Source organism: Myxine glutinosa, chromosome 5 (genome assembly GCF_964187855.1).
Source record: "Myxine glutinosa chromosome 5, kmMyxGlut1.1, whole genome shotgun sequence".
Lineage (NCBI taxonomy): Eukaryota > Metazoa > Chordata > Myxini > Myxiniformes > Myxinidae > Myxine > Myxine glutinosa.
The window spans coordinates 26,689,631-26,708,090 of NC_136265.1; the positions used below are offsets into that span (position 1 = coordinate 26,689,631).

The following is an 18,460-nucleotide window of genomic DNA, read 5'->3' on the forward strand; positions in this document are numbered from 1 at the left end:
GGCTGTGAGGTGTTTTTATTTCGTGTTTTATGGCTGTGAGGTGTTTTTATTTCGTGTTTTATGGCTGAGGTGTTTTTAATTTTGTGGTGGTGAGGTTTTTTAAAAACGTGTTTTATGGCTGTGAGGTGTTTTTATTACGTGGTTTATGGCTGTGAGGTGTTTTTATTACGTGGTTTATGGCTGTGAGGTGTTTTTATTATGTGTTTTATGGCTGTGAGGTGTTTTTATTACGTGTTTTATGGCTGTGAGGTGTTTTTATTACGTGTTTTATGGCTGTGAGGTGTTTTTATTTCGTGTTTTATGGCTGTGAGGTGTTTTTATTATGTGTTTTATGGCTGAGGTGTTTTTAATTTCGTGGTAGTGAGGTGTTTTTATTACGTGTTTTATGGCTGTGAGGTGTTTTTATTTCGTGTTTTATGGCTGTGAGGTGTTTTTATTATGTGTTTTATGGCTGAGGTGTTTTTATTATGTGTTTTATGGCTGTGAGGTGTTTTTATTATGTGTTTTATGGCTGTGAGGTGTTTTTATTATGTGTTTTATGGCTGTGAGGTGTTTTTATTACGTGGTTTATGGCTGTGAGGTGTTTTTATTACGTGTTTTATGGCTGAGGTGTTTTTATTATGTGTTTTATGGCTGTGAGGTGTTTTTATTATGTGTTTTATGGCTGTGAGGTGTTTTTATTATGTGTTTTATGGCTGTGAGGTGTTTTTATTACGTGGTTTATGGCTGTGAGGTGTTTTTATTATGTGTTTTATGGCTGTGAAGTGTTTTTATTATGTGTTTTATGGCTGTGAGGTGTTTTTATTTCGTGTTTTATGGCTGTGAGGTGTTTTTATTTCGTGTTTTATGGCTGTGAGGTGTTTTTAATTTTGTGGTGGTGAGGTTTTTTTTAAACGTGTTTTATGGCTGTGAGGTGTTTTTATTACGTGGTTTATGGCTGTGAGGTGTTTTTATTACGTGGTTTATGGCTGTGAGGTGTTTTTATTATGTGTTTTATGGCTGTGAGGTGTTTTTATTACGTGGTTTATGGCTGTGAGGTGTTTTTATTACATGGTTTATGGCTGTGAGGTGTTTTTATTATGTGTTTTATGGCTGTGAGGTGTTTTTATTACGTGTTTTATGGCTGTGAGGTGTTTTTATTACGTGTTTTATGGCTGTGAGGTGTTTTTATTTCGTGTTTTATGGCTGTGAGGTGTTTTTATTATGTGTTTTATGGCTGAGGTGTTTTTAATTTCGTGGTAGTGAGGTGTTTTTATTACGTGTTTTATGGCTGTGAGGTGTTTTTATTTCGTGTTTTATGGCTGTGAGGTGTTTTTATTATGTGTTTTATGGCTGAGGTGTTTTTATTATGTGTTTTATGGCTGTGAGGTGTTTTTATTATGTGTTTTATGGCTGTGAGGTGTTTTTATTATGTGTTTTATGGCTGTGAGGTGTTTTTATTTCGTGTTTTATGGCTGTGAGGTGTTTTTATTATGTGTTTTATGGCTGAGGTGTTTTTATTACGTGTTTTATGGCTGTGAGGTGTTTTTATTACGTGTTTTATGGCTGTGAGATGTTTTTATTATGTGTTTTATGGCTGTGAGGTGTTTTTATTATGTGTTTTATGGCTGTGAGGTGTTTTTATTATGTGTTTTATGGCTGTGAGGTGTTTTTATTATGTGTTTTATGGCTGAGGTGTTTTTAATTTCGTGGTAGTGAGGTGTTTTTATTACGTGGTTTATGGCTGTGAGGTGTTTTTATTACGTGTTTTATGGCTGTGAGGTGTTTTTATTATGTGTTTTATGGCTGTGAAGTGTTTTTATTATGTGTTTTATGGCTGTGAGGTGTTTTTATTTCGTGTTTTATGGCTGTGAGGTGTTTTTATTACGTGTTTTATGGCTGTGAGGTGTTTTTATTATGTGTTTTATGGCTGTGAAGTGTTTTTATTATGTGTTTTATGGCTGTGAGGTGTTTTTATTTCGTGTTTTATGGCTGTGAGGTGTTTTTATTTCGTGTTTTATGGCTGAGGTGTTTTTAATTTTGTGGTGGTGAGGTTTTTTAAAAACGTGTTTTATGGCTGTGAGGTGTTTTTATTACGTGGTTTATGGCTGTGAGGTGTTTTTATTACGTGGTTTATGGCTGTGAGGTGTTTTTATTACGTGGTTTATGGCTGTGAGGTGTTTTTATTATGTGTTTTATGGCTGTGAGGTGTTTTTATTACGTGTTTTATGGCTGTGAGGTGTTTTTATTTCGTGTTTTATGGCTGTGAGGTGTTTTTATTATGTGTTTTATGGCTGAGGTGTTTTTAATTTCGTGGTAGTGAGGTGTTTTTATTACGTGTTTTATGGCTGTGAGGTGTTTTTATTTCGTGTTTTATGGCTGTGAGGTGTTTTTATTATGTGTTTTATGGCTGAGGTGTTTTTATTATGTGTTTTATGGCTGTGAGGTGTTTTTATTATGTGTTTTATGGCTGTGAGGTGTTTTTATTATGTGTTTTATGGCTGTGAGGTGTTTTTATTATGTGTTTTATGGCTGTGAGGTGTTTTTATTACGTGGTTTATGGCTGTGAGGTGTTTTTATTATGTGTTTTATGGCTGTGAAGTGTTTTTATTATGTGTTTTATGGCTGTGAGGTGTTTTTATTTCGTGTTTTATGGCTGTGAGGTGTTTTTATTTCGTGTTTTATGGCTGTGAGGTGTTTTTAATTTTGTGGTGGTGAGGTTTTTTTTAAACGTGTTTTATGGCTGTGAGGTGTTTTTATTACGTGGTTTATGGCTGTGAGGTGTTTTTATTACGTGGTTTATGGCTGTGAGGTGTTTTTATTATGTGTTTTATGGCTGTGAGGTGTTTTTATTACGTGGTTTATGGCTGTGAGGTGTTTTTATTACGTGGTTTATGGCTGTGAGGTGTTTTTATTACGTGTTTTATGGCTGTGAGGTGTTTTTATTACGTGTTTTATGGCTGTGAGGTGTTTTTATTTCGTGTTTTATGGCTGTGAGGTGTTTTTATTATGTGTTTTATGGCTGAGGTGTTTTTAATTTCGTGGTAGTGAGGTGTTTTTATTACGTGTTTTATGGCTGTGAGGTGTTTTTATTTCGTGTTTTATGGCTGTGAGGTGTTTTTATTATGTGTTTTATGGCTGAGGTGTTTTTATTATGTGTTTTATGGCTGTGAGGTGTTTTTATTATGTGTTTTATGGCTGTGAGGTGTTTTTATTATGTGTTTTATGGCTGTGAGGTGTTTTTATTATGTGTTTTATGGCTGTGAGGTGTTTTTATTTCGTGTTTTATGGCTGTGAGGTGTTTTTATTATGTGTTTTATGGCTGAGGTGTTTTTATTACGTGTTTTATGGCTGTGAGGTGTTTTTATTACGTGTTTTATGGCTGTGAGATGTTTTTATTATGTGTTTTATGGCTGTGAGGTGTTTTTATTATGTGTTTTATGGCTGTGAGGTGTTTTTATTATGTGTTTTATGGCTGTGAGGTGTTTTTATTACGTTTTATGGCTGTGAGGTGTTTTTATTACGTGTTTTATGGCTGTGAGGTGTTTTTATTATGTGTTTTATGGCTGTGAGGTGTTTTTATTATGTGTTTTATGGCTGTGAGGTGTTTTTATTATGTGTTTTATGGCTGTGAGGTGTTTTTATTACGTTTTATGGCTGTGAGGTGTTTTTATTACGTGTTTTATGGCTGTGAGGTGTTTTTATTACGTGTTTTATGGCTGTGAGGTTTTTTTATTACGTGTTTTATGGCTGTGAGGTGTTTTTATTTTGTGTTTTATGGCTGTGAGGTGTTTTTATTATGTTTTATGGCTGTGAGGTGTTTTTATTACGTGTTTTATGGCTGTGAGGTGTTTTTATGACGTGTTTTATGGCTGTGAGGTGTTTTTATTATGTGTTTTATGCCTGTGAGGTGTTTTCATTACGTGTTTTATGGCTGTGAGGTGTTTTCAATTACTTGGTGGTGAGGTGTTTTTATTCTATGTTTTATGGCTGTTTGGTGTTTTTAATTTTGTGGTGGTGAGGTGTTTTCAATTTCGTGGTGGTGATGTGTTTTTAATTTCGTGGCTGTGAGTTTTTTTTTTTTACGTGTTTTATGGCTGTGAGGTGTTTTTAATTTCGTGGTGGTGAAGTGTTTTCCATTTCGTGGCTGTGAGGTGTTTTTATTACGTGTTTTATGGCTGTGAGGTGTTTTCAATTTCGTGGTGGTGAAGTGTTTTCAATTTCGTGGCTGTGAGGTGTTTTCAATTTTGTGGTGGTGAGGTGTTTTTAATTTCGTGGCTGTGGGGTGTTTTTATTACGTGTTTTATGGCTGTGAGGTGTTTTTAATTTCGGGGTGGTGAGGTGTTTTTAATTTCGTGGCTGTAAGGTGTTTTTGTTACGTGTTCTATGGCTGTGAGGTGTTTTTAATTTCGTGGTGGTGAGGTGTTTATAATTTCGTGGCTGTGAAGTGTTTTTATTACGTGTTTTATGGCTGTGAGGTGATTTAAATTTCGTGGTGGTGAGGTGTTTTAAATTATGTGATGGTGAGGTGTTTTAAATTATGTGGTGGTGAGGTGTTTTTAATTACGTGGTGGTGAGGTGTAATCGTCCCAAACTTCCAGTCTGCACGTACCCCTCCCCTATGTATGTGCTGAGGGGTTCTTTCTTGAAAAAAAAACATTCAACCTAAATCTTCAACCTAAATTGCCTATAAAATTGTAATATCACAAACACCACAAATAAATTTGTGCAAAATAATAATTGTTTGTATTATGATTGGTGTAAAATGTAAATCATGACAACACAGCAACTCAGGTGCAGTCATTATCCTCAGCTAAAATAAGCCCAGTCCTCAGTAACGACGCTTTGTGAGGCGAGCGGAGCGAGCCGAGCCAAGCTAGTATATATATATATTAGTATAATATATATATTGCTAGTATAATATAAGCTAGTATAATATATATATTGTTGTGGATCCGGGGGTCGGCGCTCCCCTTACCAAGGGGGTGGGGAGGGGGGGTAGTCCCCTTGTCTTTTAAGCTAGCCGTTCTCCCCAGTCCTGGAAGTTACAACGCTCCTCTGCGGTCGAGATTGGCCAGGGTGATTGGTCAAGATGGATTCCCAAATACCTGCATGCCCATCCCTCCGCGAAGCAGGGAAATAACTCCCGCTCGAACCACGGACAGGTGGAAATTGCCGAGCGGTTTAGCAATCTGCGATTCGAGCCGCTAGCAAAAAGACTAACCCGATTCTGAGCGGTTCTAATCGTGCCATGTATACTCAATTGAGAAATCACTAAAACGATCGGATGGAGAGGAAACCAAAAGGTAGGAAGAACAGAGATTTATTAATTACGTAAAAAACCCGAAGAGGAAACGAAAGAAGGGCATGTACAAGGGAAGAGGAAGAAGCGGACACAGGGCAACCTTATACTGTCTTGATTAACACGCCCAGGACAACACAAACAGACGTACACGAAAGGGGAATAGCAGGAAGGAAGGTCCAAGCAGATGGGCCAGCGTTGGCTCTGGCCCCGGTTCATGCTCCACTCGGGTCCACGCTCCAACTCGGTTCAGGCTCCGGTTCCGTGGCGAAACCTGGCAGGCAGCGCGGTTGGTATTGTCGGCACGAGCAGACCTTACATGCCAGGGGGGGTTGGGGGGGGGGGGGGTTCATATATCGGGGAGGAATTGCATCCGTGAATCGGAGGAATCGTGACGCGTGCCTCGTGACTCTCCACCCGCGTCTCTCGTCATGGATCTCGTTCTCTCCAAGGGTGCCACTCTCCCCGGCAGCCTCTCAGACTCCGACTCCGGCAGACTCTCTCCGGCCGACCGACTCTCTAAGTAGTCCCATGCGAGCTCTTATATTACGCGCTTATTGTTTGTATTATGATTGGTGTAAATCATGACAACACAGCAACTCAGGTGCAGTCATTATCCTCAGCTAAAATAAGCCCGTTCCTCAGTAACGACGCTCGGTGAGGCGAGCGGAGCGAGCCGAGCCAAGCTAATATATATATATATATATACATATATATATATATATATATATATACATATAGAATTTTTTTAGATGGACAAATACTGTATATTGCTGAACAAGTCCAATAAACTATAGTTATGGACAGGTGTGCATTTACAGTGCTTTTAGAAAGTATTCACGCTCCTTGACTTTTTTTACATTTTGTTATGTTACAGCCTGAATTTAAAATGGATTAAATTGAGATTTTGTTTTGTCACTCATCTATACATAACACCTCCATAATGTTAGTGTGTTGTTTAAAAAAAAAAGGTTTTCACAAATTCATTGAAATTGAAATGCTGAAATTTCTTGAGTCAATAAGTATTCAACCCCTTTACTATGACACTCCAAATTGAGCTCAGGTGTATCCTATTTCCTTTGATCATCGGCCAGATGTCTCTACAACTTCATTGGATTCCATCTGTGACCAATTCAATTGATTGGACTTGATTTAGAAGGCAACACACCTTTCTATGCAATTTGCCATCGTTCACACTCCATGTCAGAGCAGAAAACCCACCAGGAAGTCCAAGGAACTGTCAGTAGAACTCTGAGATAGAATTATGAGGAGGTAAAGATCTGTAGAAGGGTATAAAATAATTTCTCGAGTGTGGAAAGTTCCCAAGACCACATTGAGACTCATCATTTGGAAATGGAAAGAATATAGAACGACACAGACTCTTCCTCGAGCTGGCTGTCTGACCAAACTGAGCAACCGTGCAAGAAGGACGTTGGTCAGGGAGGTGACTAATGACACAATGACAACTCTGATAGAACTACAGAGTTCCTTGGCTGAGATGGGAGAACCTGCTGGAAGGACAACAGTTTCTGCAGCACTCCACAAATCTAGGCTTTATGTGTGTGTAAATCAGTGACAAAACTAGAACGATACTCTTTGACGGTACGACGTCGACCGATATGTCTCCGCCCACATTATTACATCATTATAATACTTGTACCAAGTTTGCTTTAAATCCATATGGCTGTACTTAAGTTATCACATTTTTACCTGACATGACCTCTGAGCTTTGACCTCTTGACCCCAAAATTTAATCCGTTCATGTTTACATCATTATCCATACCTGTACCAAGTTTTCATTTAAATCCCTTCAGCTATTCACATGTTATCACATTTTTACCTGATGTGACCTCTGACCTTTGACCACGGGACACCAAATTCTAATCAGTTAATCTTTACATCACTATACATATGTGTACCAAGTTTGAATGAGATACTTCAGCCGTTCTCAAGTTATAGACCTATTACAGACTTTGACCTTTGACCTCTTGACTCCAAAGTCTAATCAGTTGACCTTTACATCCTTATAGATACCTCTACCAAGTTTGAATTGGATCAATTCAGCCGTTAAGTTGTAGACCTATTAGGACTTTGACCTTTGACCTTTGCCCTCAAAATCGAATCAGTTAATCTTTATATCATTATACATACCTCTACCAAGTTTGAATTGGATCTATTCAGCCGTTCTCAAGTTATAGACATATTAGACTTTGACCTTCGACATTTTGACCCCAAAATCTAATCAGTTCATCTTTACATCATTCTAGATAAGTGTACCAAGTTTGGTCAGAATACCATCACTGGTTCACAGGTTATCGTGGTAACAGGATTTTTACCTAACATGACCTTTCACCTTTGGCCTTTGACCTCGTGACCCCCAAATCGAATCAGTTCATCGTTACCTCATTATGCATACCTGCACCAAGTTTGACTAAGATCCCTTCAGCCGTTCTCAGGTTATCGCGGTAACGAAAACCTATCACGGACGGACGACGGATGGACGGACGGACGGACGGACGGACGGACATCCTGAAAACATAATGACTCCGGCGACTTCGTCAATGGAGGCATAAAAAAAATCTCAATTAAATCCATTTTAAATTCGGGCTGAAACATAACAAAATGTGAAGAGAGTCAAGGGGTGTGAATACTTTCTGATGGCATTTGATACATTCCTTGTGTGCGTTCATGATACATTTGCACTGGTACTTCTTGTCGAGTTTGGCTAATGCACGTGATTGAATCGTGACGTCATGTTAACAGGTCTTGTGATTGTTGTGGATTTTCAGGGGTGTAGACCTGCAATTTTGATTTGCAGCACTTGAAATATTTTATAACTTTATGAAAACATCGCATTTCTTAATGTTGCCGTCATGTTTTTAATTGTTTTCTTTTGATTTTGTCGGTTACACATGGTATATAAAACTGCGAGCCAGTTTCCTCGTCACCTTCACCACAACCGTTTTTTTTGTTCCTCCAGGTTCGGGCCAGAGTCCACCGACCCCTCCGAGTACGCCCAAAGCGGAGGGAATGCAGGGCAAGGGCGAGGGGAAGCGCCAGTGCACTCCGGGGGACACGAACAGACCACCTTTGGACTTTTCGGGCATCGGAATTGGCGAGCTGAGTCCGGAGGTCATCTCCAACATCGGGACATTTGACGTCGCCGAGTTCGATCAGTACCTGCCACAGAACGGTCACTCGGTCATCGCGTCTCTGCCAGCGTACGCTCCCACAGGCTATGCCCACCAGGGCACGTGGGCACACAGGGCATCTTCGATAGAGAGGGACAGTCGCATACGAGCTGGGGTCAAGGCGGAGCAGGCGAGCCCTGGAAGGTTTTCTCCTCCACCACCACCACCTCCTCCACCACCTCCTCCACTCCCTCCACCACCACCTCCACCGCCGCAACACCACCACCACCACCACCACCACCAGCAGCAGCAGCATCAGCAGGCGCAGGGCGCCTTTACTCCCCTCGGGGTTCACGCCGCCCCACAGTCGTTCGTCGCCGCTCTACCTGCGGAACTTGCAGCCAGTGGGCGTCCGCAGTTACCCGATTATCCTTCGGCAGAACATCTCTCTGCAGCCTCTTTTTACAGCCAGGGTCTCTACCAAGCTTTCCCCGCGTATCTGAGTGCGCACCAACGCCCACTGTACGCACCTGTGAGCGAGGCAGGGAGTGGACCGCATAGCCCCGGGCAACCCTGGGAGGCACCTGTGTACACCCAGCTGAGCAGACCCTGAAATTTCCCTCTCTCCTTCCACCCAAAAATGACTAACTATGCCTGTATCTGCATCCCCACCCCAATCTTACCTGCGTGTCTATAAAAGGTGAACCCACGTGTATCTCGTTGCAATTGTTGACCATCATCTCCATCAATCTATCCCGTCTTCAATGCTAGAATACCTTTAAAATCCCACCTGGGTTTATTGTTCATACTTCTAACCACAATTCCGTACAGGACTCGACACCTGGCGTTTAACCTCGGACATGAACTCTACACTCGCATGTACACATGCACACGCGTTTCCAGGTGATCGTGGGTTTACTTTGAGGCACCTGTGGAAATCGGACAAGCCCCTTGCGCCACGCAACGTCAGCGCACACCTGAAACGGTCCATGAACCCACAACGCATCTCGCACATTGAAGCGGCTCGATACATAATTCCAAATCGATCATGGAATTCCAATCGCCGACCTATTTGCCCTGATCGATCATCTCGTAGCAAAGTAAAGATTGTTTCCTTTTTGCGACAATCCACAATTTATTTGCAAAAATCTCAAAGCTATCATTCAACGTATCCAGCACCTGTAAATTACCGTTGTATTGTCGAGTGTACTCCGTGTAGGTTAACCTTGTGTAAATAACCAACGCACGTGGCCCCTGTACAGTTCTCCCGTGGAATTTTATACAATTTTACAATTCCGAACATTAATATATTTATATTTTCCATGTTTTGTTATTGTTAGAAAACTTTGCGTGTCAAATGTGTATATATATATATATATTTTGTACATTTCCACTTCATGCCGCTCGACCGTGAACCAACCGACTGGATATTGCTTGTACACCTATTTTTCTTAAATCCTTTCCCTCTGAGGTTTTCTTTTTTGTATTTTTTTTTTGCATACTTAGCCGAGGCTCGTATAAGAGCTAACACCTCAGAAACAGCTTTAGGACCCAGTCTTAGGACCCAGCCTGGACCAGTCTTGGAACTCAGTCTTAGGATTAGGACACATTCGGGAAAAGCCTGAGGATTTGGCTTTAGAACCTAGCCTGGAACAGCTTTAGGACCCAGCCTGGAACAGCCTTAGAACTCGGTCTTAGGATTAGGACACATCTGGGAAAAGCCTTAGGACCCAGGCTGGAACAGCCTTAAGACCCAGCCTTCGGACACAGCCTTGGAACAGCCTGGAAAAGCCGATTGGAAGTCAGCCTGGAACAGTCTTAGAACTCAGTCATAGGACTCAGCCTGGAACAGTCTTCGAACGCAGTCATAGGACTCAGCCTGGAACAGTCTGGAACAGCCTTGGGACTCAGCCTGCAACAGCTTTAGAACTCGGTCTTATGATTAGGACACATCTGGGAAAAGCCTTAGGACCTGGCCTTCGAACCTAGCCTGGAGCAGCCTTAGGGCCCAGCCTGCAACATCTTTAGAACTCAGCTGTAGGATTAGGACACATCTGAGAAAAGCCTTAGGACCCAGCCTGGAACAGCCTTAGGGCTCAGCCTGGAACAGCCTTAGGGCCCAGTCTACAACATCTTTAGTACTCAGCCGAAGGATTAGGACACATCCGGGAGAAGCCTTGGAACAGCCTTGGAACTCAGTCTTAGGACTCAGCCTGGAACAGTCTAGAACAGCCTTCCAACCCAGCCTGGCTCAGTGGCTCATCCTTAGTCTGTGCACTGAATGGATCAACAACAGCGCAGTTCAGTAACTATTGTTATTGCAATTGTAATGCTATTTAATCGTGATCTGTTCTAATGTCAGTGCCAGGTATTTCTAAAAGTGTGACTATGATCTGCTGTTTAGAAATTAATCGTTCGCAATAAAAACATTTGCCTGATTATATTAGCAATAAATATTTTATATACAGTCACCACATTGTGTCACTTAAATTCGGACACGTCACGTGTTGTGGAAGTTACTTGGTTAGAGGACATTGGTGTTTACATCATTTTTAATAATGCGTATTTTAAATGCAACCAATTAAAATTTAAAAAAAAAATATATATATATATATATGTATATTAGTGTGGAATGCTTACACATTGTAAGCAATAACAAACCGTGCTTCGTACATAGGTATATAATAAATAGAAGGCAAGCCTCGCCGACCTCCTACTGGATATCTATTGTTTTTTTTGTTTTTTTGTTTTTGCGGACGTGTTTGTGGTTTTCTAACGTAAATTTTCATTTTCGGATGCTTTCCGACGGTTGTGTGATTTTTCCCGGTGTATCGGCTTTGATGTCCGTTGGCACGCCAAATTTCAGATTTCTACGTCACCCGGAAGGTACCGAACATTAATATCAGCGAGTGAGTGGTTTATATATATATATATATATATATATATATATATATATATATATATATATATATTGGTATAAGCAGGGCTGGCGCCAGACTATTTTGCGCCCGGGGCAAGGCCAGCTACTTGCATCCCCTCCCCCCCCCCCCCCAAATTTTTTTTTTTGCCAACTTCAATTATTAAAAAGATGTTTTGTTGAAAAAATAAAAAGCAGAAAACTTGAAACTGCCAAATTTATTTTAACTTGCAAGAATAAAGGCGCAATATCCATTAATATGGCAGTGGCCCTGCTACCCCCACGCTTTGGAGCAAATGGGCTTTCACTCAAAAAAATATGATACTACATGTGGTTTGCAATGCAAAATAAAGAAAGTGGTCCCTTTATGAGTGTGTGAATGGAAATTACAGATAAACAAAACAGTTTTTGGTTTGAGCAATAAGGTTTAGACATGCAAAATCAAAATTTTAAATAATCGATCTTTGATTTTATTTCGCAAATACAAAATAAAATATTTTGGCACACAAATCATTTTGAACTAAAGGGCACTCGGTATAATGCAAACCTCAGCCATTGGCAACACAACATTCAAACCTTTTACTTCACACACCTTTAAGTATATATACCATTTAAGGATACTTGGCATAACCAACCCGTCATGTCACCACAATATTTCGCTTACAGTCAGACAGGTAAACAAACAAAAAAACAGACAAACAGAGTTAAAAATGTCTCATAAAAGTTTCAATTTCAGACACATCAACATCTCACTTTGCGTGCCTTTTCCTTTGCAAATTTTGTCACAAATTCAACCAGATCGAGTGCTGATGCCTGGGCATGTTCAATTGATGTAGTTGCCAAGCCAACTAGTCTCTTTTCCAACATTGTAGAGCGTATGTAAGTTTTTATAACTTTGAGCTTTGAGAAACTACGTTCACCACTTGCCACTGATACTGGAAGTGTGAGAAGGATCCTTAAAGCAACGGAAACATTAGGCACATTATCCAGGAGTTTTGTTGTAGTATGAAGAGAAGTACTTCTTGTGGCGGCATAGACTTTGGAAGTCTTTGAGCTATTGCTACAAGTTCAGTAATGCGCCCCTCTGATGTCTGCGCCCCAGGCGGCTGCCTAGTTGGCCTAATGGTAGCGCCGGCCCTGGGTATAAGTATAACTATATCATTGGATTTCAAGTAGAAACTCTGCAGTTCTGTTTCCTTCTTTGGTTTGAGGTAACATGCCGTTTTGGATTTTTTTTTTTTTTTTTTCGTAATGAGTCGTGCCAAGCTGGCACGGTTAGTGGAGGGTTGTTTGTACATAAGTATTTGAGGGTATAACCTTAACTACTACACAGGATCTGTTGATGGGCACTGAGGACGGTTACTGGTGCGGTGCATACGCAGCCTCGCACCGTGTGCGTTGTTTCAATTGCACGATGTACGTTTGTGCTGTTCTTACATTGCACAGGCTGCAGGAAAACAGAGCGGTGCGGGTATGGGGTGGAAATGCAAGGAGCATTGCTGGAGCCAACCCGAGGCAGGCACGACCCGGGCCCGCCAAGCATTTCCTGCACCCCTTGCCAAAGCGCCCGGCCGTGTCTCGCCTTGTGACTTACGTACTTTATGCAATATAATTTCACACACTGGCTCTGTGTAATTTACACAGCGTTTTAAATAGAAACTCCTTTTTTTTTATTTAAAATAATGCAAACTAAATACTGTACATGCAAAAGAAACAGTGTACGCTTCAATACACCGCCTACAAATGAGAAACTATCTCCTTAATACTGTCTTGGTACTTTAGTACGTATATTTAATTCTTGTGGGATTGTCAATTTAAATACTTGGGTTGATATATCTACAAATGAAAACTCATGAATCAATGCGATGTCCTGCGTTGAATTAGACTGCAGCGATTATATATATATATACACTACCTGACTCCATTCCATTCCAACCTCTGCACATGTAACTGTAAGTACAGTAATCAACAATCCCCAATGGGAATCAACAACTATCGTCAGCGAAAATCCCCGCATAGTTTCGAAATGATTTGATTTCCTGTCGGACTATATTTCGACGCGCAATGGGATGAAAACTGATACGTGAGGCGTCGCTGGATCGCTTGAACCAATAGGATGTCGGCATTCCGCGCGCTGATACGACGTCGCAGGAGGCTTGGAAATGGAGGCGTCACGTGACAGGTGAGTATCCAACATTTAAAAAGTAAAAATATTTTTTATTCCGGTTTCATCGCTTTGTTTCGAGCCCCCCTCAGAACCGTCTCCTGCTTCGGAGACGTTTTTATTTCGTCGTTTAGAAACTCCTGAGTTTCCGCGCGCGGTGTCTCCATTGCCCTCGAGGTTTTGACACGAAGCTGACAGGATTTCCCCAAAGCTCTCGCTCTCAGGTTCGATTCCCGCCACTGACGAGGTAAACTGTATACTCCGTGGTTGGGACTTTGGCATCGACGAGTGCGAGACCCTTCAGAGAGAGTCCGAAACAAGCCGGCTATCCTATCCTCTGGCTTGGCGGACGTTAAAGATCCCACCTTGTCTTTCCAATTTCGAAAAGAGTGTGCCATTGGGTGCCGGTACCCTGGGTGTCGGGTCATCCACACCATCTGGGATATTTAGGCTTTCTTTTACCATTGTTGATGAAAGCCATGTGAGCACGACACACTGTTCCTTGTTGGTAGCGGTCCATTTTGATGCTCTGTTGAGATGTCATTTTGTTCACGATTCTACAACTCCTTTATCGTTTCTGCTGCTGTTGACCGGTGTGAATTATAAAGTAAAAGTATTAATTACATATGTTTCAGAAACTGTAGTCGACGTATGAGGAGATGGTGACGTGGTATGGTGACGAGGGGATGGTGACGAGGGGATGGTGACGAGGGGATGGTGACGTGGTGTGGTGACGAGGGGGTGGTGACGTGGGGATGGTGACAAGAGGGTGGTGACGAGGGGATGGTGACGAGGGGGTGGTGACGACGTGGTGGGGTGGTGACGAGGGGATGGTGACTGACGAGGGGATGGTGACGTGGGGATGGTGACGAGGAGGTGGTGACTTGGGGATGGTGACGAGGGGATGGTGACGAGGGTGTGGTGACGAGGGTGTGGTGACGAGGGTGTGGTGACGGAGGATGGTGACGAGGGGGTGGTGACGTGGAGGTGGTGATGTGGGGTGATGACGTGGGGGTGACACATTTCGAAATGAAATATCCATGTCGACTTTATCCCGAAGTTGGAGGTGGGGGGTTGTTCGGCACTTGTTTGGCTTAACAAGGAACGACTGTTCGCGGCAGCAGTTGATTCCGTCCTGCTTTATGGAAGTGAAGCATGGGCCCTCACTCTGACCCTCACTGTGATCCTCACTGTGATCCTCACTGTGACCCAGGAGAAGGGACTTGTGACCCACGAGAAATTTACCATTGGTCCGAACATCGGACAAAGAAGGAGCTCTGTTTCACTTCCAAGGTTGTCGGTTAAAATTAGAACAAATCTCAGGATTGTTTGGCTCTGCTACCGCCACAAAAATCTTACACTCCGGACTCCTAAACATGGGCGGCTGAGGCGGGGGAGAGCAGGTCTCGACTACACCGACATATTGAACAATGATCCGGGTCTGCAGACAGAGGATCGTCACACAGCGGACTGGAAGCTGAGGATCGGTGTCCTCTGAGTTTGGCCCGAGATCGACTTAAGAACAAGAAGATGTCGCTGTTTCCTTCATTGTACTATAACGCATTTAATGAACTTCTGAAGAACACTTGATTGTTTACTCTTTGATGTGCAGTAATAATAGGGTTGCTGTGAGACGCATCATATTGAATCCCAAATGCGAGAATGACATCGCAGACGTTATGGGTTCAAATCCAGCTGAAGGCAGCAGCACAAGGGATTTTGATTCTAAGCTTCAGGAAGTCGGGGGTAGTCTCGGGAGAACTGCCACATAAACGATTGGATTGTCGGTAAAAACCCAGCTGGCTCATTTAACAACCTTCAGGTTGTGGATAATCTGCCCGCCACTCTCCGGCCGTCTGGTCCACGTGGGTCTCTGGGCCACTCGTTGCGGTTGCCGCCGCTTGCTACGGGAGGTTGTTCTGGATGACCATGACTCTTGATCGTCTCATCCACTTGATAAAATCGAACCCATATCCCCCTTTTATCCTCCACGTTCTCCAGCAAGCCATCGGAGGTTCATGCCAAAGGTTACCCGTCACGATTGTCTGCCATCTTTGCCCCTTCCAAGGGGTCTTACCCCTCTTGTGTAGTTGGACAATCGAGGAGTTTTTTTTTTCTTCTTCCTTTGGCTCACAGCAATCCGACAAACTTGAGGCATGATTTTCATAATAGTTTGTTACCCTGCGCTCGCGAAGCGAAAAGCGGGGTTAAGCATTCATTGTGCGTCCATGTACCGTGTGCCGTACGTGTCTGCATTTTAAAAATTCATTTTCTCGGCAACCGTTGTTCCGATTGACACGAAATTTTACCACAGAAGCGCCTACGCCTGTATAACTTTTTGTATTCGTAATTATGACATCAGAGGTCACGTGGTACGGACGCCATCTTGGAAAAATGTTACACCTCTATATCTCCCAAACCGCTCGATGGAAAAAAGAAATGAAACATGGCTCATTGTCAAGTACTCACCATGGGGAATAAGATATGTTGATGGTGATGTCATCGGTGCCTTAATTATGACGTCATAAGTCGACAAGTACAACGCTTGATCTGATCAGTATGAAAAAAACAAAAGTTCCTTTGCAACTGTTAGTCCGATGGACACGAAATTTTCAGAATATGCGCGGCTCCTGTACAATTTTATAATGATAATTATAACGTCATAGGTCACGTGGTAAAGACGCCATCTTGGAAAAAATCGAAAAAAGTTGCACCTCTATATCTCCGAAACCGCTCCATGGAAAAAATTGAGGGTGATGGCTTGATCATCAATTTGGTTTCAGACCTGGTCACTCTACTCTGGACATGCTGCTTCTGCTTTCTCAACAATGGATGGAGGTCCTCAACGCCAAACAGGAAATTAGAGCTATCTCCCTTGACATTTCACGTGCCTTCGATACGGTCTGGCACCCTGCTCTGCTCTCCAAACTCTCCTCCTTTGGTATCCATGGAAATCTCCACGCATGGCTGGCGGACTTCCTCTCTGGTCGTAGTCAACGTGTGGCCCTGAATGGGTTTCTCTCATCTCATCTTCCTGTTCAGGCTGGAGTTCCCCAAGGTAGTGTTCTGGGCCCTGTGCTTTTTCTGGTCTTCATCAATGATCTCTCTGACTCTCTTGAAAATCCTCTCTATCTCTTTGCTGACGACTCTACTCTCTGTCGCTCCATTCCTCATCCCTCAGATCGACAGTCTGCAGCCTCCTCACTCTCTGCAGACCTGGACAAAATCACAGACTGGTCAAACAAGTGGAACATGTCTTTCAATCCTGACAAATCTCACACTCTTACAATGTCTCTCCGAAAGGACCGTCTGGACAACCCTCCCATCTACTTTCTCAACAATCCTCTCCAAGAAGTTCTGTCGCTCAAGCTTTTGGGTCTCACTATCTGCCATGATCTTTCTTGGGAAAACCACATTTCCAAGCTGGCCTCCAAAGCCAGTCGCCGACTGGGCATCCTCCGTCGTGCGAAGTCCTTCCTTGGCACACCTGAGCTCCTCACCACATACAAGGCTTTCATCCGCAGCTCAATGGAATACTGTTCCCCCCTCTGGGCTGGTGCTCCTGCCTCACACCTTGCTCGGCTTCACGCTGTTGAGGCCAAAGCTTTCAGAATCATTGGAATCTCCTGCGATGTAGTCAACGCCGAGGGCCTTTCACTCACTCACCGCAGGCAGGTTGGTGGTCTTTCTGTCTTCTACCGACTCCTCTCCGGCCTTGCTCCCCCAGCTCTCTCTGTGCTCTGTCCCCCCAATATTCCTTCAGGTCGCACAAGATCTGCCTGCAACCCTCTTCTGGTTAAACTGCCAAAGTCTAGGCTCTCTGCTCACCTTCACTCTTTCATTCCCCTTTTCTCCCGCCTCTGGAACAAACTCCCTTCAATCCCACTCCTCCCTCCAGGTCTTTAAAACAGCTGTTCACCACTATCTCTTATCTTCCCCCATCGAAAACCTTGATCTTTTCTACCCCCGGTAATTCACCCCAGAGTCCTTGCAGTGTTCATATGTTTTAATCCTCTCCCACCTCCCCCCAAGTCCTCCCGATGTCCCTGCTCTAAAATGTTGTGTTTGTGTCCTTCCCCCTCTCTTTTGTGTCCTTCCCCCTCTCTCCCAATCTTGTCTACCGCTCCCCTTGTTTTTTGTGTTTTGTGTGTCGGTTTGTCTTTTTGTGTGATTAATGTTAGCTCTTTCACGAGCCTCGATCTTGTATACAAAAAAAAAAAAAAAAAAAAAAAAAAAAAAATGTTGTACTTCTATATCTCCAAAACTGCTGCTTGGAAAAAATTGAAACATGGCTCATTGTAAACAACTCCATATGGGGAATAGGTGTTGTTGACGATGACGTCATTGGTGCCATAATTATGACGTCATAATTCGACAGGTACAACGCTTAGTCTGATCAGTTTGAAATGTATTGAGCGTGATCTATGCAACAATTATATTAGAGAATATAAATTTATGATGTCATCGCTCACGTTGTTCGGCCGCCATATTTGTTTTAACACAAAGGCCTTAAAAACCACTGAAAATACATCCTGGCGAGGGTTTGCAATCTCTCATTGCTCTTTCTTGTTACATTCTACAAAACAGCTAAATAACTCAAATAAATCAACAATTAGTGAATATAATGAGCTCTTTATTTTTAAACGTTTACAGTTATAGTGATTTTTTAAAATGTCAACATGGCAAAAGTTATAAAATAAGAAGCAGCAACCAGTTCCAGTGTCAGCTCCATTGTCTACCAACAGTGAGCAGACAGAGGCTGCACCGGCCGACCTTATTTGTGGATATTTTCGTTTACGGGCAATTTCCATCGGTTTTGTGATTGTTCCTGGGATAACGGCTTCAAGTTGGAGCATTTTGTGAAATTTCAGCTTTCTATGCCACTTTGAAGGCACCAAACATTAATCCGTCCTTGTGTGCTTGTGTGGTGTCCTGGTTCTATTCATTTGGAGGCATTGCATGAAGAT

At 42.5% G+C, this 18,460-nt stretch overlaps 1 protein-coding gene across 2 annotated transcripts in view; it reads left to right on the forward strand.

Annotated features, from left to right (window-relative positions):
* LOC137427820 (transcription factor Sox-10-like) overlaps positions 1 to 10,850 on the forward strand; it is a 71,917-nt gene extending 61,067 nt beyond the window's left edge. For both annotated transcript variants that reach the window (XM_068117571.2, XM_068117572.2), the window contains exon 3: positions 8,262 to 10,850. In XM_068117571.2, coding sequence (XP_067973672.2) covers positions 8,262 to 9,025 — 764 coding nt within the window. In that variant the 3' untranslated portion in view covers positions 9,026 to 10,850. The remainder of the gene's footprint in view (positions 1 to 8,261) is intronic.
* Positions 10,851 to 18,460: the final 7,610 nt, after the last annotated feature.